The sequence below is a fragment of the Brassica napus genome, chromosome C2, assembly GCF_020379485.1.
Source record: "Brassica napus cultivar Da-Ae chromosome C2, Da-Ae, whole genome shotgun sequence".
In the NCBI taxonomy this organism is placed as follows: domain Eukaryota; kingdom Viridiplantae; phylum Streptophyta; class Magnoliopsida; order Brassicales; family Brassicaceae; genus Brassica; species Brassica napus.
This window is the reverse complement of record NC_063445.1, coordinates 37,978,005-38,003,166: the sequence shown is the minus strand read 5'-3', so window position 1 is coordinate 38,003,166 and position 25,162 is coordinate 37,978,005. Positions and strand designations below refer to the sequence as shown.

General features: G+C 42.7%; 4 protein-coding genes and 1 non-coding gene across 12 annotated transcripts; 1 reads left to right on the top strand and 4 right to left on the bottom strand.

Moving 5' to 3' along the window:
* Nucleotides 1–813: 813 nt before the first annotated feature.
* On the bottom strand, nt 814–15,219 carry LOC111202967. 8 transcript variants are annotated; one of them, XM_048747918.1, is made up of 4 exons: nt 14,168–15,219; nt 13,785–13,863; nt 11,894–12,073; nt 814–2,537 (listed from the first exon to the last, which is right to left on the bottom strand). In XM_048747918.1, exon 4 carries the CDS (start codon nt 2,535–2,537, stop codon nt 1,185–1,187), a length of 1,353 nt encoding a protein of 450 aa, XP_048603875.1. In that variant the 5' UTR covers nt 11,894–12,073; nt 13,785–13,863; nt 14,168–15,219; the 3' UTR covers nt 814–1,184. The 8 variants fall into 8 exon arrangements, with proteins under 8 accessions (XP_048603875.1, XP_048603872.1, XP_048603871.1 ...); XM_048747915.1 differs by having other exon boundaries at nt 13,938–15,218; XM_048747914.1 differs by having other exon boundaries at nt 13,785–14,077; nt 14,168–15,218.
* On the bottom strand, nt 7,018–7,749 carry LOC106392645. Its single transcript, XM_013833450.1, has one exon. It carries the CDS (start codon nt 7,747–7,749, stop codon nt 7,018–7,020), a length of 732 nt encoding a protein of 243 aa, XP_013688904.1.
* On the top strand, nt 8,456–8,562 carry LOC125582705. Its single transcript, XR_007320161.1, has one exon. It is a non-coding gene; the product is annotated as a small nucleolar RNA R71 (small nucleolar RNA).
* A 1,260-nt stretch (nt 15,220–16,479) lies between the features above and the next one.
* LOC106396757 lies at nt 16,480–18,712 on the bottom strand. Its single transcript, XM_013837237.3, has 7 exons — nt 18,241–18,712; nt 18,052–18,141; nt 17,864–17,944; nt 17,648–17,779; nt 17,061–17,282; nt 16,877–16,975; nt 16,480–16,784 (listed from the first exon to the last, which is right to left on the bottom strand). The coding sequence occupies exons 1-7, from the start codon at nt 18,469–18,471 to the stop codon at nt 16,623–16,625; spliced, it is 1,017 nt and encodes a 338-aa protein (XP_013692691.1). The 5' UTR covers nt 18,472–18,712; the 3' UTR covers nt 16,480–16,622.
* Nucleotides 18,713–23,411: 4,699 nt separating this feature from the next.
* Nucleotides 23,412–24,026, bottom strand: LOC125582373. Its single transcript, XM_048749044.1, has one exon. It carries the CDS (start codon nt 24,024–24,026, stop codon nt 23,412–23,414), a length of 615 nt encoding a protein of 204 aa, XP_048605001.1.
* Between the last annotated feature and the right edge of the window lie 1,136 nt (nt 24,027–25,162).

Below are 25,162 nucleotides of genomic sequence, written 5' to 3'. Positions count from 1 at the left end.
GTTCTCCTTATTGGTTCTTTTTCTGTAGTTCTCATGATATCGGAAGGAGAGCACTCATTCAGAGTCTCAGTCAAGCATACATTCTTCCTTGTCTAGCTCCAATTGAATTAGCTCAAGAGGGTCGACGTCCAACCAGCTGTTGACGTCTGCTCGTTTTAATCATCCTTCTCAATCAGTGATCTCATATAAAAGAATATATACATCATCATCATCATATTTTTTTTTAACTGAATACAAAAGATGAGATCACGATGATGGTGTGACGGAGAAGGAGATGATGCATGGTATGATCGGTGCCGATGGTGATTCTGCTAGTTCCCCTTTGTTCTTTACTGACTGTTCTGGAGCAGTTGTTCCGACTGCTTAGACTGACTGTTCTTCTTGTTCTGTTCGATCCTTTGCAACGATAACAAGTAAGAGGCTGTGTCGATCCTTTCCTCTCCAGCCTTTTTGCACATATTTGCACATATGAAACTGAAAACATAAGGCATGAAGTTGGAATAAAGGCTTAGGTGCAAGGTAGGAACTAGCTAAAAATGAGCTAGCCACTCAGGATCAACAAGATGGATGAAAAGAATAAGAAGTTCTGAGTGTGGGTCTCGTTTCACTGATCTAATGACCATAACAAGAGGAAATTGCAGTCAATGTTAGGTTCAAGTTAGGTGGAGTTAAGTCTACCCAGTGTAACTTGATCGGCTGAAAACTTTAGGAGAGTCAAGTGAGATAAGTCAGGATTGTTCCAGGTCCAAGTGTGGGTCTTTCGTCGCTGCTAAGGTCACTAAATAAGAAAGTTAAAGCACGAGGTGGTTAAAAGATCATCACAAAATAGGGTCCTAATTCCCACAAGAGTTTGGACTGATTCGATAAAGCACAAGGACTGACTCAAACATAAAAGCCAAAAGAAAGAGAAGGGAGATTAGTTGCACACAATCGCCTCTCCCAGAATTACTTCACACCATCCCTGGTTGTGAAAATAAATTCGAGGTAGGCTAAAACAAACCGAATAAAAGCAAATAAAAAGCAGGAAAATAAATTGTTCAGATGGATAACACAATGAGATAGGATGATGAGGCGGGATCAGTCTGACTCCCGCTCTCGGAGCGACCAGCTGTCCTCCTGTTCCGCGGTAGACGCTCTCCTGCTGCGGAAGATCCAACCAATTCCTTGCCCGGGTGATGTGATTGCTACAGAGTCTGCTCATGTGCGAATGGCCTGGCCTCTTGGCCGCCGAAACAACCTCCTGTGATCACTTTGAGGATCCTCTTCATGAGTCTGTTGTTCTTTCGCTGCAAATCAACCATCCAGCGGCGGTATGTCGCGTCGTCTGCGTCATCATCGAGTAGGCCTAGGTCATAAACGGTGTCCTCGTCTGGTGTGATGTCCTCTGGCTCATCCATCTCGTCATCAGGAGGTGGTGCTCGTGGGTCGGCGCAAAAGAACTCCGGGTCAGGTAAGAAGCGAATGTTCTCTATCGAGCTGAAGTTCGTGAGGTGGGTTTGTGGAAGTTTGAAGTACAACATGTTCCCATCTTTATCCATGAACCTGTATGTGGTCTCGTCGTGAAGTATGTGACATGAGATCAGATAGGGAGTATCCACATACTCGATGTTGTAGTTAACCGCGTAGGCTCTGAGGTTGATCCTGAAGTGCTTAAACAGCGGAGTGAGCAAGCTGCCGCAGCGATCCTTCTTGTTCTCATTCCGGAGCAGGCAGTCTCTGCGCGAGTAGAACATCCAGATGAGATGGTACCCAGAGTTAGTTTGCATCGGCTGAAATGGGATTCCAGATCGAGATCTGCGAATCTCATCTTTGAGGCCCGAGTACAACATCTGCAGTTCTCCTTTGGTGACCTTGGAGGTCTGATCCTTGGCGAAAAGGAGGTTGGAGATCATCTTAGCAATTACCCTCAACGTAGGGTTTCTGATTTGGGACTGATACGCCTTGCGGGAGGCGAATGATCCGGTACCGGTTGCGATGAGGTCCCAAAACCTCTCTGTTGGAGTGAACTTGTTCTCCACTGCGACATCCTTTCGCTCGTCCGAGATCTCGTATATCTCGTTGAGCTGGTCAAGCGAAAGAGAGCAGAACTTGCTGTCAGCCATGAATGAGAAAGAACATGTCTCATATGTTGGCGCTTGAGGGTTTTCGTAGCTGATCTGAGCAGTGGCGAGAGCTTGACGGACGAGGTCTGGGTAAAGTTCGTACGTCTGGTAGCAGAGGGGAGCAATTCCCATGGCACTGAGCGTCTCGAACACGTCGGTATCAAGCCAAAGAGCAGCGAGGGTCTCTGTGTGACTGAATCGAGTAGGAAAGATCTCAGTGTTGAGGAGTGTGTTGTATCTTTGTGCGGACTCTTTGTTCCACCCTTCGTAGTTGAAGGTGAGGAGCATTGGGTCGTTGAGATCGATCGGCTGACCCTCGTGTCCCACATGCGGCCATGGGTAAGAAGCCGGGCCATTGTGGCCTGGCGGAGGCACGTAGTTCTCACAGGTGATCTTCGGAGTTTTCACTGCCTTTCGTTTGGTTCTTGGAGCCATCTGCAAAACAGAACAATGAACTATGGATTAGTACTATTCGTGGGTTGTGTAGAAAAGGATGGAACTTTACCCATTCTCAGTTTAAACTCAAGTCCATTCAATTTCCAAACAACCCGATCACAACATGAAGATCAACGACCCGTAAATAACCCTAAACCCAAATCTGCAGCATTCAATCAACAATCAACAATCCCAAAGAACCCACATTATCTAAGTTTGCGAACAGTCGCGATTCTCAGTTCGAATTCTAAACAAGGCGGTTAAGATTAACTCTCAATTTTGATTCTTCTATCTTTCTAGCAATCTTAAGATGTATTCATTCAAAGGATAGTGCCGACAAAATCTATTCAAGTTTCGAGAAGAAGGAAAATGAGAGAACCACGAATCTCGAATTGCATGCGCGATTTGGAGAGAGTTCGAGTTTTACCCTGTTCGGTTGAGAGAGATTGCTGCAAAACTAGATTAGGCCTGAAATCCCAAGGAGTTAGAACCAACAATCGTGATAATAGAGAGAGATGTTAAAGATCTTGATTTAGGATTCTATTCTTAGGGAAAGGGAGTGTACGGCGACTTTGGGCTAAGTGGGGGAGTGGGGTGGGTTGCCTTAAATAGGCAAACCCTAACCGCTTCTCCTTCTTTGTATTTTTTTTTGTGTCGAAAACTTACATGGAGGAGCAGTTGTTCTCCAGCGAGAACAGTCTATGGATTGTTCCTCTGGGAATCTTCGATTTTCTTTTCCTAGAACAAAATTCAAAACAAACTACAAAAGAATTTGAAAGGAAAAACATATTTACACTCACCAGTGGGTTGCCTCTCACCAAGCGCTCGATTTAAGTCACTAGCTTGACTTTGATCAGTCTATTGAACTATGGAGGGATCGCCTAAGGGAATTTCTTCACCTTCTGCGATTGTCGTTTCGGCAAGATATGGCTTTAGACCCTGACCATTAATAACGAACTCTCCTCCATTCGGATCTAGTAACACCACTGCTCCATATGGTCTGACTTCCTTGATAGTGAACGGCCCGGACCATCTGGACTTCAACTTCCTAGGGAACAGCTTCAGCCTGGAGTTCAAGAGCAAGACTCGATCATTCGGTTCAAAGCTTCTACTAATGATCCGCTTATCATGATAGGCCTTGGTCTTTTCCTTGTAAATTTTCGTGCTTTCATAAGCTAAATGCCTGATCTCTTCAAGTTCGTGAATCTTGATGGAACGCCTCTCTTTGGCTGATTTGATATCGAAGCTGAGTAGTTTGACAGCCCATTCCGCATTGTACTCGAGTTCCACAGGGAGGTGACAAGCCTTGCCATAGACCAGATGATATGGAGTGGTCCCTAGTGGCGTTTTGTTGGCTGTTCTGTAAGCCCATAGCGCATCATCTAATTTTAGAGACCAGTCCTTGCGTGTAGTTCCGACTGTTTTCTGCAGGATTCTCTTGATCTCTCAATTAGACACTTCCACTTGGCCATTTGTCTGAGGATGGTATGCAGTCGCAACCTTATGCTTGACTCCGTTCTTCTTCAAGAGGCCTTGGAAGACTTTGTTGATGAAGTGGGTTCCTCCATCGCTTATAACCACTCTAGGAACTCCAAACCTTGGAAAGATGATGGTTTTAAACATTTTGGTCACCACTCGTGCATCATTAGTGGGGCTGGCGATTGCCTCTACCCACTTCGAAACATAATCCACCGCCACTAGAATGTACTTGTTCTTATATGATGGTGGGAATGGTCCCATGTAGTCGATCCCCCAGCAGTCGAATACCTCGATCTCAAGTATGAAGTTCTGGGGCATCTCGTTGCGCTTGCTAATGTTCCCTTGTATTTGGCATGAATTGCACTTGGAGATGAAAGCTTGAGCATCACGGAACATTGTAGGCCACCAAAAACCGGTTTGCAAAACCTTGGAGATGGTCTTGAATGCCGCAAAGTGTCTGGCGTAAGAAGAACCGTTGCAGTGATCCATGATCTCTAGAATTTCATCTTCTAGAACACATCGTCAGAACACTCCATCCTTGCAGTGTCGATACAAGAATGGTTCATCCCAAAAGTAGAGTTTTGCATCTCTCAGGAATTTTCTCTTCTCATTCCCAGTAAACTCAACTGGTTCCTTCTCTGCAGCTAAGAAATTAGCTATCTCAGCGAACCAAGGTAGGTGGAAATATCTCTGCTTTATAGCAGTAATAAAGTGTTCCTGGTCAGCAGAGCAGTCCGCGGAATAATCGGAGAAACAGTCTGCGAAACAATCAGCAGAACGATCTGTGGTGTGGGCATCTAGTCTGTTCTTGACATACGGATCAATCGCGTAGACCTGTTCTTCAGGGAGACTGTCATCAAGAGCGGTCTCTTCGTCGATCTTCATTCTTGACAAATGGTCGGCGACTCCATTCTCAATTTCTTTTTTGTCCTTGATCTCAAGGTCGAATTCCTGGTGTAGGAGGATCCATCAGAGCAGGCGCGATTTGGCATCTTTCTTCATCAGCAAGTACCTCTGAGCCGCGTGATCTGTGTGCACACCTTAGAACCTACTAGGTAGGACCTAAATTTCTCAAAGGCATAGAAAATGGCTAAAAGCTTCTTCTCGGTTGTTGCATATCGGCATTGGGCTTCATCCATCGTCATGTTCGCGTAGTAGATCACATGCAGTATCTTATCTTTTCTCTGTCCCAGCACTGCTCCCACTGCGAAATCACTCGCATCTGTCATGATCTCAAAAGGTAAGTCCCAGTCTGGAGGCTGAACAACCGGCACACTGATTAAGGCTCCTTTTATCGTGTGGAAGGCAGTCAAACAGTCGCTATCAAACTCAAACTTGGTGTCCTTGCAGAGCAGTCTCGTGAGCGGTCTTGGGATCATTGAGAAATCCTTGATGAACCTCCTGTAAAAACTAGTGTGCCCTAAGAAACTCCTGATTCCCTTGATTGATGTTGGCGGCTGCAAGCTCATCATCACCTCAATCTTTGCCTTGTCGACCTTAATCCCCTTTTCAGAGATCTTGTGCCCGAGAACAATCACATCCTTGACCATGAAGTGACACTTCTCCCAGTTTAGCACCAGATCTTTCTCCTCGCATCGCTGCAACACCCTGCACAAGTTTTTCAAATAAACATAAAAAGAGCTTCCATAGACACTAAAGTCATCCATGAAAACTTCTATTATGTCCTCAATCAGGTCAGTAAAAATAGACATCATGCAACGTTGAAAGGTCGCAGGAGCATTGCATAAGCCGAATGGCATTCTCCTGTAGGCAAACGTGCCATATGGGCATGTGAACGTCGTCTTCTCCTGATCATTTGGGTGGATAGGGATCTGAATGAAAACTAATAACCATCTAAAAAGCAATAGTATGGGTGGTTAGCCAATCGTTCAAGCATCTGATCAATGAAAGGTAGTGGAAAGTGATCTTTGCGAGTCGCAACATTCAATTTGCGAAAATCAATGCACATGCGATGTCCAGTTACTGTTCGAGTTAGGGATCAATTCATTCTTCTCATTTGTTATGGCAGTTATTCCACCTTTCTTAGGAACTACATGAACAGGGCTAACCCAGTTACTATCAAAGATGGCATAGATCACACCAGCCTCTAGAAGTTTCATTATCTCTTTCTTTACAACATCTTTAAGATTCGGATTTACCTCCTCTGATGTTCTATAGAAGTCATTGATTCATCTTTTAGGTGTATTTTATGCTTGCAAAGATCAGGTGAAATGCCATGAATGTCAGCTAGAGAATAACCTAATGCCTTACGGCACTTTCTTAGCTCACACAAAAGTCTAGTTGTTTCCACATTGTTCAATTCAGAGTTCCCAATAGCAGTATACGTGGAATTTGGCCCCAAGAATGCATACCTGAGCCCCGTAGGGAGGGATTTGAGCTCGATCTTTGGAGCTTTCAGTTCGCTCCATGGATCGTCGAGTTGCATGTTCGGCTTAGTAGCGCTTTTCGAAGCGGCTGCTCCAGTTGCACTGCTCTGATTGCTCTTGTATTTCTCCTCGAGACTTAGATAGGTGACAAGCTTTTTCCATGCTTTTCGCAGAGTCAAGCATCTTGTTGTAGCCATCCGCGTCCTCGCTCATAACGTTATGCTCAGTCTCAGAACGAATCAGGGCTAGTTCGAGTGGATCATCGGTCAAGATTTCCTCAATCATTCCTTCTTGAGGGAATAGCGCCTGATCTTTATCCTCAACTGTGTAGGTTTGCGCGTCTAGCATCGGTTTCTTCAGCAATTTGTTCATCTCGAACTTCATCGCAATGTCTCATAGGTGAAGATCAATCCTTCCTTGTCGAACATCAATGATCGCACCAGCTGTGCACAAGAAAGGACGACCTAGGATGAGTGGATCTCTTGGTTGCTCGTCAACCTCCAAAACCACAAAATCTGTCGGAACAAACGTGTTGCCCACTTGGACCCGAAGGTCTTCCAGAATATCCACCGGTGACGAGACTGATCTGTCAGCGAACACCAGGGAGATTCTTGTCAGTTTGAAGTCCGTGAAGCCCAATCGTTTTCCACGGAGTAAGGCATGAGATTGACACTTGAACCCAGATCGCATAGAGAATAAGCGAACACGGTTCTCCCAATTTGTATCGAGAGAACAAACTTGCCTGGATCATCCAATTTCTTAATCGGCTTGTTCTTAAGTACCGCGGTGCACTCCTTTGAAACCATCAATAGCTCACTATCACCAGTTACCTTGCCAGAGATCAAACCTTTCATCAAACTGCGCATAGAAGGTATCATCTGGATCGCATCCATAAGAGGTAACTTGATAGTTAGATCCTCTAGCATCTTTTTACACTTTGTCTCCTCCCGATCCTTGCGAGATGTCTTTGCTGGAACAAGGTATGGAACCTTAGGGGTGTATTCACGCGGAGGAACAGGCTCAACAGGTGTAGCGACAGGGGTTGGATCAGTCTCACCAGACTGTTTTGGTTCCTCGTCAGATAAAGGGGGTGCTTCAGATCGTGGTTGCTCACCCTCCTTTTGCTTACCCTTCTCCGCTGCTGACAACTTCTTAGGGACTGTATCCAGTAAATTTCTTCCACTCCTTAGTGCTACGGCACTGCATTCCTTAGGGCTTTTATCGGTCTTTCCAGGTAGAGTACCTTGATGCCTCTTAACGCTCTCGGCTGTCTGGGCGATCTGAACGTCCATCTGACGCATATGGCTGGCTACGTTATTGTATTTGGTACTCAAGTCATTGAACATTTCGTTCATCCTGGAGTTAATGTCTGTGGTGACTTGATTCAACGCTTCCCCTTGAATTTGCTAACCCTGGAGCAACTGCTGCATCATTGTCGCTAGACCTTTTATCTCGTCTTGCGGAGCAATCGCTGGCGAAGGAGCGGTCTGTTGAGCAGTTTGTTGTTTCTAGTTCTGGAACTGGTTGTGATGCGCCTGGCTCAGGACATATGTTCTTCCCTGGTATGGTTTCTGATAGCCGCTGTTCTATCCTTGACTGTTCTGCGCGTTGTCAACCGGTTTGTCAGCCTTGGGATACACAAAGAGGTGAGGATTGTTCCTAACGTTGGGGTTCGGGTGGTAGTTCTTGTACTACCATCCTTGCCCATTGACGTATCTCACTTCTTGCTGAGCATCCACAGTATTGTCTCCTTTAGTTGTAGAGTCTGAAACATTGTTCTCTGATGCAGCTTCCTCCATGATGAATACTTGGCTCTGATTACCCTTCAAAAGCTGATCAACCTTGGCCGCGAGGTCGTCTATGTTTTTTACACTTTTGGAGCGATCATTCTCCTTATTCTTGTTGAGGGAGCTGGACGCCATATTTTCGATCACTGCGAATGCGTCTGGCGTTGTTTGGGTCATGAAATCTCCATTGCTCGAGGAATCAAGAGCATTACAAAACTCATAGCTCACTCCATCATAGAACACTTCCAGTATGTAGTCATCCTCAAACCCATGGTGAGGGCACTCCCTTCGGTATTCCTTGTAATGCTCCCAAGCATCATAGAAAGGCTCGTCGGTCTTTTGCTTAAAATTGGAGATTTTATGCCTCAGAGCTGCGGTTTTCGTCTTTGTATATAAGTGGCTTAAGAACGCGGCTCTGACTTGTTCCCATGTAGTAAGTGAACCAGTCGGGAGAGATGCTTTCCCATCCAAGGAGAATGGGAACAACGTGCATTTAACGTAGTCAGATGGAACTCCATTCGCGCGAGAGAAGTTGCAAACTCTCTCAAAGTTCTCGATGTGGTTCAAAGGGATTTCAGCCGCGAGACCGTTGAACATTGTTTTCTGCACTAGGCCGATCAAAGCAGGCTTGATTTCACAATCTCTCGAGTGCAGGGAGGGGGGTTGATGGTGGAGCGAGTGGTAGGGAAGTTTCATGGAAGGTTCTGTTCCCCGATGGGAGCGCCTTGTTGCTCAACTTGCTGAGCGGCGAGTTCGGCAGCTGCTTGGGGAGCAGCTTCTTGTGCGTTGATGGTCTGTTGCATCTGCTGCATCTGTTGTTGCATGAGCGCAATTGCAGTAGTGAGATCATCTTGGCCTCCGTGATCATCCATTGTGGTGTTAGTAGGCCGCGGTTGTTGACGGTTCTGTCATTCTAATCTTGCGAGCTCTTCGTTACTTAGCGTGAATAATGGTCCTTGTGCGTTACTCCGAGTATGTCTACTGGTCATGCACCTGGATCATTAGCTTAAACAACGAGAGAAACGCAAGTTAGATGTTTTGGACTAAATATAGAACTGAAAAATAAAGGTAAAATATCTGGTCCCCGTCGCAACGGCGCCAAAACTTGATACTCGAAAACTGAACCTTTCCTACTGTCAAGTTAACAGTGGTAATTGTAGTATTTGAGATTCAATCCAGAGGACCAGTCTACACTATATTCCTATAAGTTTTCAACTTAGCTAAAACTAAAAATGGGGTTTTGAATTAAGTGGTGACGTGCAAGTAAAGTAAATGATTTCAGATGATTAAAATTCAATATTAGAGATAAGCCGATCTAGGGTTTCTCATTGGGTGTCAAAGCTCAACCAAACATTTATTCAAGCTCCTTGAAACACAATCTAGAACACAGATCTCTCTTAGTAGAACAACCCACTGTCGTGGTGTTGTTCCCTTTGCGGTTCGACCTTGATACCTAAACTGTCGTTTGGATCAAGGATCGATCACAAGCAATAGAGATCAAGTCCGATAGGTTCACCGAGCACTCTAGTATCTACTTTCACTGACTAGAGATGCGCGGCTCATTTATTCAATATCAAGCAAACTACTACACGGTTAATGAGTGGATTAAACCTAAGATCTAGCAGTAAGTGATCAGGTTAAAGCTAGCATTAAGAGCTGAGATGAACGAAGACACAATAGAGTTGCTTATTTATGTTTGGCCTTGCGATTAACACCCTAGAACCCTAGACAAGCTAGCTGACTACTCAGCCATAACACAAGATGAAAAAGACATGATAACTGAATAATACTGCATATAATTCTAAAGATAAATCAATAGGGTTCAGGATGATCTTCTCTGTCAAGAAGATGAGCTGTCTCCCTTACAATAGAAAATATATTCTAGAATAGGTCTAGGTCTCTTGCAAAACTAGCGTAATTCCAAAATAAAGATAGAGGCCGCTTTTTATATGGAGGCGCCCTTAGACTTCGGAGTAGGGAATCGGCAATTAGGGAAAATCTAAGAAAGATATGGAAACTTCCATAAATGTCGAGAACAATCGTGTGGCTGCTTATGGTAGGATCAACCGTCAGACTGTTCCGCTTGATTGTTCTTCAGGGAAGGTCTCCAATTCTTGCTCCGTTCTTCACGCTCCGTTCTTCACGCTACTTCCCAGCAGTGACACTGCCTTTTGTTTCTCCAGACCAACTTCTTATCTTCTTAATTAAGCTGTCTTCATCTCAATATTTGAATTCATTGTTTGATGGGCTTTAAGAAGAGAGCAAATCCCTTCTCTAACAATAATTCCCCCATTTCGTTGTGAGAAGCAACGTCGATTTTGAAAATTTTTAACACTGAATTTATGAGACAATGAACTTGGAGCTCCATGCCTAAGACAATCTGTGTTCCAGTTCTTGGTTTACCAAAAATTCAAACCAGATTAGCCCGACGATAATAAAACCAAAAATTCTGTATGAAGTCACACTGTTACATCCTTTGGAATTCATAACTAGATGACTTGGTCCTAGACCTAATGATAATGGATCTTCGGTAGTCGCGCTATTTACCTAATATAAACAAATGTATCCAAAATCAAAAGATATTTTTCTTTAATTCTCTATTTCTTATTATCAATGTTCGAAAATTTGTTACACATGAGTCGGGCGGTGAATATGAGCCTAGCGCATAGGTTAGGTTTCCACCATATTCTGAGATTTTGCAATTTCTTATTGCAAGTTATATGCAAGACAGTCTTCAAAATTTTGGATGGATGATGACTTTGTTGATGGATGTTGTAATATCCGCCTCTCCAAAAACCGACTGGGTTCCAGATCGTGGGGATTAGGGACATGTGCACCAAAAGACAAGCCATCGTGTCTTGTCAATGGTTTGAGGGTCCCATCACATTTTCTTCTTCTTAAATACATCAACCCAACGGATATCCATTACTTCTATTTACAATCCTGCAAGAGAAAAGGGGAAATGGAGATAGAGTGAAGGGCATGAGTAAATGGATTACTCAATGAGACCACCTTCTAGACCAGTTTCCCCGCATGAGCAACCATATGGTTTAATGTAGAACGAGGATTGACTAGCCGCATGAACACGCAACAAGACACATTTACGATAAACATTCCACTACACTATACACACATGCAGTCACACACGTCTCATCATTACACGTTTCACACACATCCGTTGTTGTCCATCCAAAGAGGCACACCGCCCGAACACACAACATAAGATGTTGCCGCCCCAAGGCTGATGCACGTACACACAGATCATATCCCTGCCAAACTGGAAGTCCACACACCCAAAACCAGCGCGCCACACATCAATTTTCCACACTCTTCCTCTTCACTGTTCAACACTTCACGACTACTCATATACAACATATAGTCCCATCCTCTCAGTCTTCACCCAATCCGATTTATGCATCTAATATCCTATTCGTTCAATTCTTTCTAGTAATCTAACTTTCAAACAAGTATAACAATCATCAAGCAATAGCACAAACAATATCTCACATCAACACAATCAGTAAATTATCTCCTTTAACAGTATGAGAATTCTTATGCGGTATGAATATGCATCTAGTAACCTAGCAACCTAGCAACCATTATGATCTAATAATCTAACGAGCAATCAAAATTAACCAGACCTAATCCAGCATTCAACAATATAGAATATCAAGAGAAGAAACTGGTTTCGAGACCATCCCACCTGGTTAAAGATCTGGAGATTGATCCGAAAATAGGTTGAACAACACCATACGACAACTTGGCTCGTCTGGAGGGGATGAATGACCGTATACTTCTCCTAGTGGCGCTCCTATGGTGCTCCGGCAACAAGAAGTGGACTCTTCAAGAATCAAACAACGTTCTTACTGTCTTCGCCTGAGATCTCCATTCCAAAACACAAAAAAAAAAAAAAAAATTCCAAAACCACTTATTAACAGTGGAAATTTTGATCAGTCCATACATTAATGATGTAAATATTCTTATTTAAATGTATTGCGGTAAGAATAATTAAGTGGGGACGGGATAGAAAACCACTATTGGCTATTTCTTGGAATTTACAATACCCTATAAGACTGAAACATTTTCAATGGAATGTAATTCATGAATGCTTATATGTTACTAAAAGTTTACAGACAGATTGAATTATATGTAGCACTCTCTCCATTTTTAAAAGATCTATGTTTTAGAATTTTTACACTTTTTAATAAAACATATTAAAACTTAGCTATAAATGCATAGTTTTTTGTAATTTTATATTTCCTATATTTTTAAATCAATAAGATTTTAAGAAATACAATTAATGTTCTTGAACTTCACAATTTCTCATTATTAGTTGACAAAAATTACATTGAAAATATAAAATATGTATCTTTTTGAAACAAAAATTTTCTCTAGAATATGGATCTTTTAGGAACAGAAGGAGTATATAATGTTGACTATATGGAACGGAAGAGAAATCAATAAAGGATGTTCTCTTTGAATCTGATACAAAATATTGTATCAGCCGGGAAAGTGGAAAAATAAAATTAAGTGATTCCCCCCCTCCTTTTTTCGAGGTTAATAATAAATACTATATTCAAATGTGAAGCCTCTCTAAAATTCCTTGTAACTTTGATGTTTTTCTAGTGTCTTCGGTCTATTCAAATATGGATATTCTATAATGGAAATTTTCGAACGATAATGAATATAGTTTCTTTATTTTGATAATGTGGTATATCTTAAAAACAGAAATGATAAGATTTACAAGAAAAAATGTCAATCGACAAGAGAATATTGTAACGCCCGTATTTTCAAAATAACTTAAATAAATAAAAAGTTTGAAATCTCCATTTATTACTTCTCAAAAGTCAATTCCAAAGTCATAAATCCAAATAACATAATAAATCCCGAAAGTATCGATAAAAACATAAAACCGCAAGTCTGAAAAAGAAACGAAATAGAACTCCCAAAGCACCAGCCCGCTAGCAATCACTCCTGCTCGTCAGTCTCATCTGAAAGGGGAAGGAATAGGAGGGGTGAGCAACAGAGGAATTACTCCGTGAGGTATGGGATGCTAAACACGCAAACCACTGACTTGAGTAAATAGAACTCCCACTATGGAAGTTTAGCTCTAACATGAACACACACGACGCCTAGCGCATCACACAAACCAAACAATGCGATGATAGCATATAGCTAGTCCATACACCCCACATCTCCTCATATGGATATATAATACGTAGCATCGCTAGTACAGTCTGTCTCTGTACCCCCGCCCTCTCAAGTACCGTCCATGGTACAAACATCTCTGCACCACACACCCGCACCAGTAGCATCGCAAGTCCAGACGTCTCTGAACCCCTGCCCACACAATCAAAGTAGCGTCGCTAGCCCAGACATCTCTGAGCCCCCGCCCGCGCACATAGTCCCTAGTAATAACTATGTATACATAAATATATATATATATATATATATATATCGCAATCCTTAACATCACACAATCCAATCAAAGTTTGAATCCTCTAGACCCCTAGTTCCAGTTTACAATGAATGAACTAACTAACAATCAAGACTCAATTCAACACTGGTACGAGATTTACAGAATAGACCCTCACCTTTGCCACGGGTTCTGAAGAAACCTGAGGATACGCCGAGTGTACCTTGACGGCTCTAACAAAGCAACTCCAGAGCTCTCTGAAATTAGTTCAATATGATATTCTGGCAGATCTGAACCATAGAGAAAACAGATGAATAACTCAAGAATTGACCGTTAACATTTAGATCCCTCCGGTCATAATGTTATATGTCCTATATCCATAGACACCAAGTTTACTCCGATCGGACACTAATTTCTTAACCAAAGTAGCTTCATCTCCAGGCTGGTCGTAAACGCAAATTGCACCAACGCCTCTTACGAAAACAAGCATAACTCTCAGAAAATTACTCGGAATAACGATCCGCTTGCAGGAGATGATAGATAAGAGAATTAAATACTTACTAATTCCAGACTGTAAGCTTTTGATTAGGTTGACCGTTTTGCCTTTTACGCTGAGACTGGTCGGAACTGTCTCTGCATCGCAACAGCTTAAGCTTGTTCTTGACCAAGAAGCAACGCCAATAACTTTTGCTGTACAACTCCGATCTCGATTCTGTTTGTTGCTACAGATTCCTGGAAACGAGATCTATCCAAATATCTATGGTCCGCAGTCTAAAGTCTCCTGAATTGATCTAGGATCCTCCCTCAAAACCACTCCTCAGCCCTGGATCCAATGTAGCTCATCTCTTCTCCTCGGCTTAAGACATGACGAAATCTCTGGGGCACAAAAGTATCTCCGGTTCTATGGGACACAATTCTGGTGGCTTTAGGCTCCCAGAAGCGCAAATCAATGGTGGTTGGTGATGATGAGATGGTGGCTCCAGTTCGTACGTCTTCACTCCCTCTCGCCTTTGCTCAAGTAGACAACGCTTGAAGTGGGATGGTGAAGGTGCAAAAGAATCTCCAAACAACACAATACTGAGATGACATTGGGAAGAGAGATCAATAGGGATTAAGAAGAAACATGGCTGAGTTCTCTCTTCACTTGGAATTGACGGCAGCTGAATGAAGAAGCGGATGCGTACACTTATATAATTACACTTATATAATTAGGTATATGATCATTCAATTAAATAATTGAAAACCACCGGTTTAAATATATATTTGGTCTAAGAAATATATAAATAAAACCAATTTCTTGTTTAAAGAATTTGGGTCGTTACAAATATGTCTATCGCATAAATAGAATCATGTTTGTGGGTAGAAACAAAACTTCAATACTCTCAAATTTCAAAGATAAATTATTTTATTCAATCAAATCAAGGAATGGGTGATAGAAAATGGTGTTACGTGGATGGAACATTGAAAACTCATTTTCACATGACAAGATGGTTCTAAAGAAGGTGCACATTACAATATAATTGGGATAAAGTATATATCACGAAATCTCTCACATTTACATTCATAATTTGAAGCTTTGATATAGGATACAAAGTACATAAAAATACTCTGACAAGGGTTTCACTATAAATACTATTCTCAACTGATAAGCAATGATGTCTATCCACAGATGATATAATCTGTTTTCGCTTTCCAAATTGACAAATTTTAGCAATGTAAAAAGTTTTACCCTAGTCCTATGATAAAAATATACATAAAACAACAAACACGATAATAGATAAGCTTGAATAAAATGGTCGAAATTCTCTTTCAACTATGTTTTATATTGATTCGGTTCCAACTATTTGGCTTTTCAATTCAGATTTAGTTTACGTTGATATAATTATTGTTAGGAAAAATGATAGTGGTGACCATTCAAATAAGTTGCTAATTTCCAATTTATGAATCAGATTGCTACAATAATGGACATAAAACAATATTTCACAAAAACATGCTTCAAATCTATGTGGTTTGCCACCTACGTGGTTCATCCCTAAGCAAAACTGATAGAAGATTGAAGCTTTTGTCTATGGTATATTTTTGAATTTTAAGATATCTCAAAAATAAATAAAAAACTATTGTATTTTTGCAATAACCAATTTTTCAAGCTCCGATTGTCTATGGGTAATGGGTTTTCTATGCCTACTCACTTTGTTTGTCGGCTCCATTTCATGCGAAATGCAGTGTGTTAATTTTTAGAGATTCAATAGATTTGTTTACTGATTTTGTAATCACCAATGATCCTTTTCGGTATTGTGACTTCACTTGCACAGTATCATTAATTAATTCTTCACCTATTATTTAACTACTCAAGTTCAAATATACTTCGCTTTGGAGTTCTTTATAAATGTGACTAAAAAAATAATTGCACTTTCCTGATATAGATAGAATCAAATCAATTATTTTAAATCTTTTCGTAAACCATAAATCATGATATTACAATCACTCATAGCAATGTACTTATTGCACTCCATGATTGTAACCTATGTTAGGTTGAACCTACACATGTAAACCTCGTATGAACTCACCTCTGATATTATTTATAACGTCTCGACTGTACATGGCTAATGGATCTCCCACGCTCACTCATTCCACCCATAGTCCCTACTCTGTGAGACGAATGGTGCATTTTTTTTTTATAGTTCAATAAACTTGTTTATTAACCCTTCAATTACCATATGACATTTCTCCGTACTTTAACTTCACTCACAACATCTTGAATTACTTTCCGGTAAATCACATATCTTTCCATTATTTTCCACTATTTCAGTTTAAGCACATTAAACTTTACGACTGAAATGTACCAAAAAGTAAATATATTTTGGAGACATTAATAACCAAATTAACTTTTTAAAATCATTTTGTGTGCCACAAAGAGATGTTACACAATTGTTCTTATCCGAAAATTAAGTTTGATCAATTCTAAAATAACAATCACGAAATCTGTGTTCTTTTGGAAAAACAAAGCTCCGGGTTTTCAAATAATTTCACCAGGAGGCAGCTCTGCGAGCTTCGCATTAGTACCAAGCACACGTTCCATATCAAACCGGACCTCAATATTGCGAATGCTATAACCAACCACCATTAGCCAATACAACAATTTTGCAAGGTCCGTTGCGCTTGTCTCTGTCACATTCGTCTGTGCAGCCACCGACCGTTGATATCAGTCACGTTATATAACAAAACACAACGAAGAACAAGATTCAGCTAAAGAAGTTGATGACATATAACCTTCATTTGCTTTGGATCTGTGTCCGACACAGCTAGAAGCCGCTTGATAAACGCATTCATAGCCACAGCAACATCTTCGCCTGCAGTGTTTGTAAGCTCCTACGAAATTCAAAGCATTCAAATTGAGAAAAGAAAATTATTTGATGCAGACAAATTCACAACAATACATGAGTTCTTCCCATGCCTTAAGATTTTGAGGCTCGAGAGATTTTAGAAACTCCAAAATTTCGTTCTGCTCATTCGCAGATTTTCTCCCTACTTGACGGTTGAGTTCTTCGATCTCTGCTTCCAGAAGCTCGATATACTTTTTCGCATCAATTTTCTCGGGACCAGAAATGTTATTCCATCTGATCACTTCCCCTGATACATTCTTTTGAGTCCCAGGTGCATAGTCTTGATCATCCGCCTAGCTTAATCAGAATTGAAAACCAGAATCACTTATAATTTTACAAATGGAACACGCACATAATAATCTAGATACAGAGAGAATGTGATAGGTTTTTTCATTTAATTCACTGAAGAGAACTAAAATTAACGCAAGAAGGCTCTTAACTACTCACCAAACAAATATCCGAGACTAATCTGTTCCATCTCAAGCTAACAAATTCAGTTATAGTTTTTATTTATTAAAGTAAAATTCAATTACAATGCTCCTACACTAGCTTAACACAAGGCTTATTGGAGAGAGGAAGCAAGGAATGACAGGACAAGTAAAAATTCTATAGAAAAAGCAACCTACCAAAAAAAGAACTAAAAACCTGAAAATGTTACCCTTTTATCGCGTGGTTCAGGAAGAGCAACCTGCTCTAAACTTTGTTGCAATTCAAGACGATATTGAGCGTTTCTGAACATGTATCCGGTCATCAATACGCTCATCATCAACTGTGCAAGGTTTTCAGCAACCTATAACCCAAAATCCCATCAATACAAACACAGGACACAGCTAATAGTGAAACAATGAAACGTACGATTACAAAAAGTACTCACAGAGGTGACTGTAACGGCAAAAAACTGCGGAGGTAGCGTTCCAATCATATTTGTCACAGTCTGTCGCATTGCATCAACCACCTGATATCACATTACAAGAAACATAGAAAATCAGATTACAAGAAACATAGAAAATCACAAGCTCTAGCTCTTAGATGGTCTTCTTCAAAATAAAACAGAAGCTTTACATGTTTAGGCGCGCGTTTAACGAACAACTCCATAAACTCAGGTTTCACATTCTGAACATACTCCAGTAAAATATCCCTCCTGGTTTTGGGCTTATCAAAAGTAAAACCAATCATCGAAATTAGGTTTATGAACAGCAAAGAAGCTGCCGCTAAACAACATTTCATCGAAACCCAAAAATAGGTATTTACCAGGTTGCCACTGGGAGGTGTGAACTCTGCAGAGGAATCAGAAGGCTGATTATTTGAAGAACCATAAGACTTAACTCTCAGAACCAAACTTTTATTGCAAATTCTCGACTTCATCTTCAGAGGAAAGCTCACAGAGGAAGTAGAGAGTTTAGGTTCAAGGTTGGGAGAAAATGACGAGGAGGGGCGAGATAGTGATTGCAAGAGCGAGAACTGAATCGTTAACGAGCACATCTTCGAAACCCTAAACTGTGTCCAATTACGATCGGTTTAGTCGATTTGAGAAAGCTTGTTCGCTAGTTGGGGTTTTATCATCCAAAGAGGAAGGGATTAGGCACACGGTGGAAGAACATAAAAACAGACAAAACTGATGATCTTGTCCATCGATTTCTTTCGATTCATTTTAAAAGAAAACTGGACCAGAGCTGCAGAAAAGAGTCAAAACCAGATAAATACCAGCAAAAACCAGTGAACCCAATCGAACGACATACATTAAAATCCGTTCTATATATTGTAACGACCTTGTTCAATCAAACCGGTTTGATTTTATTTAACCATAACTATTGTTGGATCCATTATTGGTCAGTTAAGTAATTGGACCCGAATGGCTTGGACCACCCGACCACGAAAAAAGCCCAACTTCGACCAAGCAAGAACGATCCAAAGAACCAGAGATCACGGAATGGTTGCGAAAATCACGGGAGCAGCCCGTTATAAAAAAAGATCGTCGCATAAGAAAGGAGACACGTTGAAAACCCTAGAAAGAGCTACACCCACACTTCGACCTTGTTTTCATCTAGTTTTAGTCTTTGATCTCATCGATCTCGTTTTGTAACATTCGATCTCAATTCATTCATTGTATTCATCCTTACTCATCAATAAAGTCCATTTTTGCCTACTGGAAACTGATTACATCGTTGTGTTCTAAAGATATCGTTGTCTACATCATTTATCTTCCCTAGATTAAACTCTCGATCACTATTAAATACTTAGCGTAGATTTTAGGATCTACAACTATTATTAAAATCAAGTCTTTTCTTTTAACAACAAAAAGCTATTATATTATTCAAACTTAGTGTGGTTTAGATAACCAGACTGTAATAGAACAACCAATAAAACATAGATCTTTAGAAAGACCTCATAGTCCAAGCTAAAGAGTCGGAAATATAATTTTGCGTTCGTGGAATATGAATAATCTTGAAATCCAGAAATCCAGAAATCCAGAAAGCATATTTGCAGAGTCTTATCCTCTCCAATTCTGTTGCAAAGCTAGGCCAAGCATGAGACTCCATAATCATGGCGATCAAATCCTTGCAATCCGTCCCAAAACTCTGTCATGTTGAATGTTGGAGCATACTCTCCATCGGCCATCGAAATGTTTCCACTTCCGAATGCAATGCAGACTCTCGCCGTGGGTAATTTCGTATCCCCATAAGTTGAACCTTCTCCAAGCTGTCCATCCAAACACATCCACACCCACTGAACTGTGATGTAGATGTCCAAGACCCATCTATCATGCATATATTACCCAAGCTTAAGACTTGAGGTTCTCGAATACTGTGATCTTGTGGAATAGGTGGCACCATCTCGTCTGCGTTAAACAAGGCTCGACACTCACTCTCTGCGTAAAAAACTAGTTCCAATGGATATCTATCTATCTCCCTAAAGAACTTATCATTTCGGGCCTTCCAAATCTACAAGATTATTCAGGGATAAGAATCTCTGTCTAATTCTAGCTCGACAATGATGTTCTTTCTCCAGAATAGATAATCCATATTAGCATAAACACTCGACACCGAAAATATATCTAGACTTGTTGGTGTTGCTGATAGGGACCAAGCATGTAGAGATGGCGGGCATTCAAAGATGGTATGAGTAAAAGACTCTTCTGGTTCTCCACATCACGGGCAATATGATGCGCCCAAAATTGATAGAGGCTAACTTGATGCGATCCTGGCCAAGGTTATGGATGACTTCGTTCAGATCTATCAAAGACCTTTCATTCCAAGGTGGTAATGGGATAATCCTAAGCTTCTTTAGACTCGTGTAGATCGAACATGAGGTATATCAAACCTAGTGCCTGATGCTAGCGACGATTTTTCAGAAGATAGGAAGTGAGCCTTAGGATGTTGCTTCGTGTAGAACCAATGAAGAGTGTAAGAACTCGACATTTGAAATATTTAAATACTACACAAAACTCTTTGGTGGTAGAATGGTCACACAAGAGCTTGCGAAATAACTCCTGATTAACCGGTTTGATCTTCAGCCTCACACTAAAAGATCGAAATGTTCCAAAGGAACAAGGAGAATCACTCTCAAACAAAACAAGTTTTTAATCAAAATAGTCTGTTTATTTTGTGGCTCTTAGGCCTCATTATATAGGTTACAAGTTGTAGAAAATAGGAAAGAAAATGCTAAAAATAAGAAACATAGAAACTACGAATGAAGACTTTGACTAAAGACCGAAATTAATGATTTTTCTTGAATACTTTTTTTCATGCAAGGCCAGGACTTTCTTGCTGACTCCCTCTTGGTATTCTTGATGAGAATGGGTCAGAAACATTCTGATAAAGGGCCTGGTCGAATTTCAGCTTCATCCAAAACAAAGTGAATTTGTTTGGATCTTTTTCTCGGCCCAAAGAAGTTTGTTTTGTTGATGCAGTGAAAGTAATAATGCCCAAGCTTTCCTGAACATCTTTGGGCTGATAAAACACATTTGGCCTTGAGTCATTCACTTGTTGGCCCATAAGAAACAATCATGGTCGATGGTCGGAAATCGGGTGACCAAACCATCTCAGGTGGTCGAACTAGCTCGGAAGATTGAACCATCTTGTTCAGCTCGTCCATGTGAATGTTAGAGCTAAGCTCGTCTAGGATAGTGTCATTAAAGCTTACTTGAGTATTCATCTCATATACACTTACTTCAGCTGGTTTCAGCTCATACACACTCTCTTCAGCTGGTTTAAGCTTGTCCTCAGTGTCATCAGCTGGTCTTAGCTCGTCCAAGGTTGCATAGCTGATCATGTTCGCATCATCTCCTCCTCCTTTAAAAAAATTTGCCCTCAAATCTATCTTTCTTTAGCTTCAGATGGGATGATCTCTTGGCTTTCGTAGAACTCTTTTTTTTAATAAAGAAAAGAAGATGAAAGGAATAAGATGGATGAAGAAGATGGAAAGATGAGAAAATGAACACACAAGTACCGGTTGAGTGGCTCTGATACCACATGATACCCTAAATGGATAGAGGCTAAATTGATGCGATCCTGGCCAAGGTTATGGATGACATGATTTGGATCTGTCCAAGACCTTTCACTCCAAGGTGGTAATGGGATAATCCTAAGCTTCTTTAGAGTCGCGACCGCCAGATACTGAATCATGCTGTCATCTTTTGCTAGATACTCTCCCTGTACCTGGTTGATTCTCTGCCCCCATTTGGTGGGCAAGGGTTAGACCTGCGATTAGGGCCTCATACTCGCTCTCGTTGTTGGTTGCTTTGAAGTTGCATCTCACGGCCCTTGAGGCCGTGTTCCCCGTTGGCGAGGTAAGCACTATCCCCACTCCAGCTCATCTGACGTTACTGGATCCATCAACGTGTAGGATCCATTCTCCCTCTTCCTTAGTTTCGCCTCGGAGGCGTACCTCCTGCTCCAAAGCTAGGAGCAAGGTAGGGGAGAATTCAGCCACAAAGTCTGCTAGGACCTGTGACTTTATAGCCGTGGCGGGTTGAAATATTACGTCGTACTCCCCTAGTTCCACGGCACATCTGGCTAGGCGTCCGGAGACTTCTGGTTTGTGGAGGACCAACTTTACAGAGAAGGAGGTAACAGCCACGATTGGATGGGCCTAGAAGTAGGGTCGGAGCTTGCGACCAGCGACTATCAGGGCTAAGGCCAGCCTCTCTACATGGCTTGAGAGGGTTTCCGCATCCAGGAGAGCTTGCTTACGTAATAGACTGGTAGCTGCTTGTTTCCCTCCTCGCGAACTAGGACGGCGCTTACGGCGTGTTCGGAGACTACTAAATATAGCAGCAGGACTTCACCGAGTAGTGGCTTGGATAGGAGAGGAGGAGCGGTGAGATATGACTTTAGCTCTTGGAGAGCAGATTCGCATTCTTTCGTCCACTGGAAGTCCTTTGAATTCTTGAGGGTTCCGAAGAAGGCGTGAGATTTGTCGGAGAGTCTGGAGATGAACCTGCTCAAGGCCGCCATCCTTCCCGTTAGCTTTTCAACCTCCTTGACGTTCTTCGGGGAAGGTATTGAGTGAATGGCCCTGATTTTCTCCGGGTTGGCCTCGATGCCCCGGTGGGTTACAATGTACCCGAATAACTTGCCAGAACCGACCCCGAATGAGCATTAAGCCGGGTTGAGCTTCATGTTATACTTCCCGAGGGTGGAAAAGGCTTGCTGCAGGTGAGATATGTGGTCTTCCTCCTCCAGGGACTTGACCAACATGTCATCGATGCAGACCTCCATGGTTCTCTCGATTTGATCCGCGAACATCATGTTCACCAGCCGTTGATAGGTTGATCCTGCGTTCTTTAGGCTGAAGGGCATAACCTTGTAGCAGTAGATCCCTCTGGATATCATGAAATATGTTTTCTCCTGGTCTTCCGAATGCATAAGTATCTGATTGTAGCCGGAGAACGCGTCCATGAAGCTCATCAGCTGGTGCCCCGCGGTGGCGTCCACCTGGTCGTCGATATGAGGTAGCGGGAAGGGGTCCTTTGGACATGACTTGTTGAGGTCCATGAAGTCGTTGCAGACTCTCCACTTGCCATTCTTTTTCTTGACCCTGACGACGTTGGCTAGCCATTCAGGGCATTGCACCTCACGAATGAACCCCGCGTCAAGCAGGCTTTTGACTTCATCGTTGATGATCGCGTCTCTCTCGGGGGCAAACTTCCTTCTCTTTTGTCTGACGGGTTGATGTAGGGGGTCCACCTATAGCTTGTGCATGATGATTTCCAGATCGATCCCAGGCATGTCTGCATGGGACCAGTCGAAGCAGTCGGAGTTAGACCTGAGGAAGTCTATCAGTCTTCTTCTCAATCCTTCGGTCAGCTTGGAACCGATCTTGAGGTGCCGGGTCTGATCTCCTTCAGTTAATGGCACGTCGTCCATTTCCTCTACCTCCGGTTCCTCAGTGTGAGGAGCCGTAGGCTTACTCTGTAATTGCTATAAGACCTTGGTCTTTCCTTTCAGAGTGGTCTGGTAACAGGAGCGGGAATACTCCTGATCCCCTCTGATTGCCTTTATGCCCCATGGTGTAAGGAATTTCACCATTTGGTGAAGAGTCGAGGGGATGGCCACCATGCCGTGAATCCAAGGCCGTCCTAGGATCATGTTGTAAGACGAGTCGCAGTCGATAACGAGGAACTTGGTTGACATGTTGACTCCTTCAACGTATACGGGGAGGGTTACTTCCCCGGCGGTTTGTTTGACTTCCCCACTGAACCCTATAAGGGGGGTTATCCTCCGAGTTAGAGCGCTTTTCTTCAGCCCCAGGTCCTTGTATGCGGCCTGGAAGATGATGTTGCCGGAGCTTCCATTATCTACCAGTATCCTTTTTACCAGGCAGTTCGCTACGGTGAGCCATATAACCTGGGCGTCGTGATGCGGTGTGAGAACTTTTTCCTGTTCCTTGGCCGTGAAGCTTATTTCGTCTGTTCCTAGGAGCAGGCGTTTTGGCTTGGCTGCCTCTAGGCCATGCTTAGCGTTCCAGGTGGCTTTCTTCGCGGCTGCATGGCTTATGCCGCTGATTTCTGAACCACCCGATATGACATGGATCATTCGGCCCTGTCGCGGTGGCGAGATGGGAGCAGCTTAAGTGGGCTTACCCGTTGTCTCCTTGCTTAGATGGCTCTTGGCCTTCTCAGAAAGGAACTCCCTGAGGTGTCCTTTCTTAAGCAGCTTGTTGACCTCGATTTTTAGTGCGACGCAGTCATCCGTTTTGTGACCGTGGTCTCGGTGGAAGTGGCACCAGAAAACAGGGTTCCGGAAAGAGTCGGGTGCTTTCATCTTCTGAGGCCACTTGACCTGTTGGCCCATCTGCCTCAGAACATTGACCAGCTCCGGCCTTGAGACGGAGAGGTGAGAGATGTCTGGCCACGTGGACACTGCCATCCCTTCTGCCTTCTCGATCGGCCGGTTCTGGTATCTGCCCATGTTCTGATTTCCGGAGTCCTTGGCTGGTCTTTGAGAGGGTTTCTCATCTTGCTCAGCTCGGTCAGGTCTGATCGTCTTGGGATCCTGCTTGCGTTGCGCCTTAGCGCGGCTGGCGACATCTTCTTCCCATTTTACATGTGCCCAGGCTCGAGATAGGACGTCTTCCATGGTTTTACACTGGTATTTGGTCAGATCCTTATAGAGGTCCCTGTCGAGGAGCAGGCCTCTCTTGAAGGAAGAGATAGCAGTGGGGATACTGCATTCGGGGATAGCCACCTTTTCTTGATTGAAGCGGGCTATGTAGCCTCGCAGGGGTTCCGCTTGGTGCTGGAGGATTTCGTAGAGGCTGTCAGAGGTCTTCTCCAGGTCCCTGCTGCTGACGAATTGCTCCACGAATTTGTCACTGAGAATCCCAAAGGAAGCTATGGACCTGGAGGGTAAGTTGATATACCATTGCAGAGCGGGTCCGGTCAGGGTGTAGCCCAACCCTTTGCACATGGTAGCTTCGCGCAACCCCTTTTGGAGTGCTACGGCTAGCATCCTTTGTCTGTATTGGGCGACGTGGTCGTCCGGATCAGTGGTGCCGTCATACGCCTTTATGCTGGGGAAGGAGAACTTCCTCGGCATCTCGATCAAGGTGATCTCATCCGTGAAGGGTGTTTCGGCGTAGGAGTCGGGGTTGCTCTTCCGGATGGGGGGAGCTACCCTCGGAAGCCTCTCTACCATGGACTGCATGGCGTCGAGCCTCTCGGAGAACATCT

Bases quoted from the DNA above. Each gene is read 5' to 3' on its own strand.
- LOC111202967 (XM_048747918.1), bottom strand. From the start codon at position 2,537: ATGGCTCCAAGAACCAAACGAAAGGCAGTGAAAACTCCGAAGATCACC.
- LOC106392645 (XM_013833450.1), bottom strand. From the start codon at position 7,749: ATGTTCAATGACTTGAGTACCAAATACAATAACGTAGCCAGCCATATG.
- LOC106396757 (XM_013837237.3), bottom strand. From the start codon at position 18,471: ATGTGCTCGTTAACGATTCAGTTCTCGCTCTTGCAATCACTATCTCGC. The intron at 17,283-17,647 runs GTAACATTTTCA...TGATTAAGCTAG, and splicing joins CTGAACCACGCGATAAAAGG to GCGGATGATCAAGACTATGC. The intron at 16,785-16,876 runs GTTATATGTCAT...GTGGCTGCACAG, and splicing joins CAGATCCAAAGCAAATGAAG to ACGAATGTGACAGAGACAAG.
- LOC125582373 (XM_048749044.1), bottom strand. From the start codon at position 24,026: ATGATCCATGTCATATCGGGTGGTTCAGAAATCAGCGGCATAAGCCAT.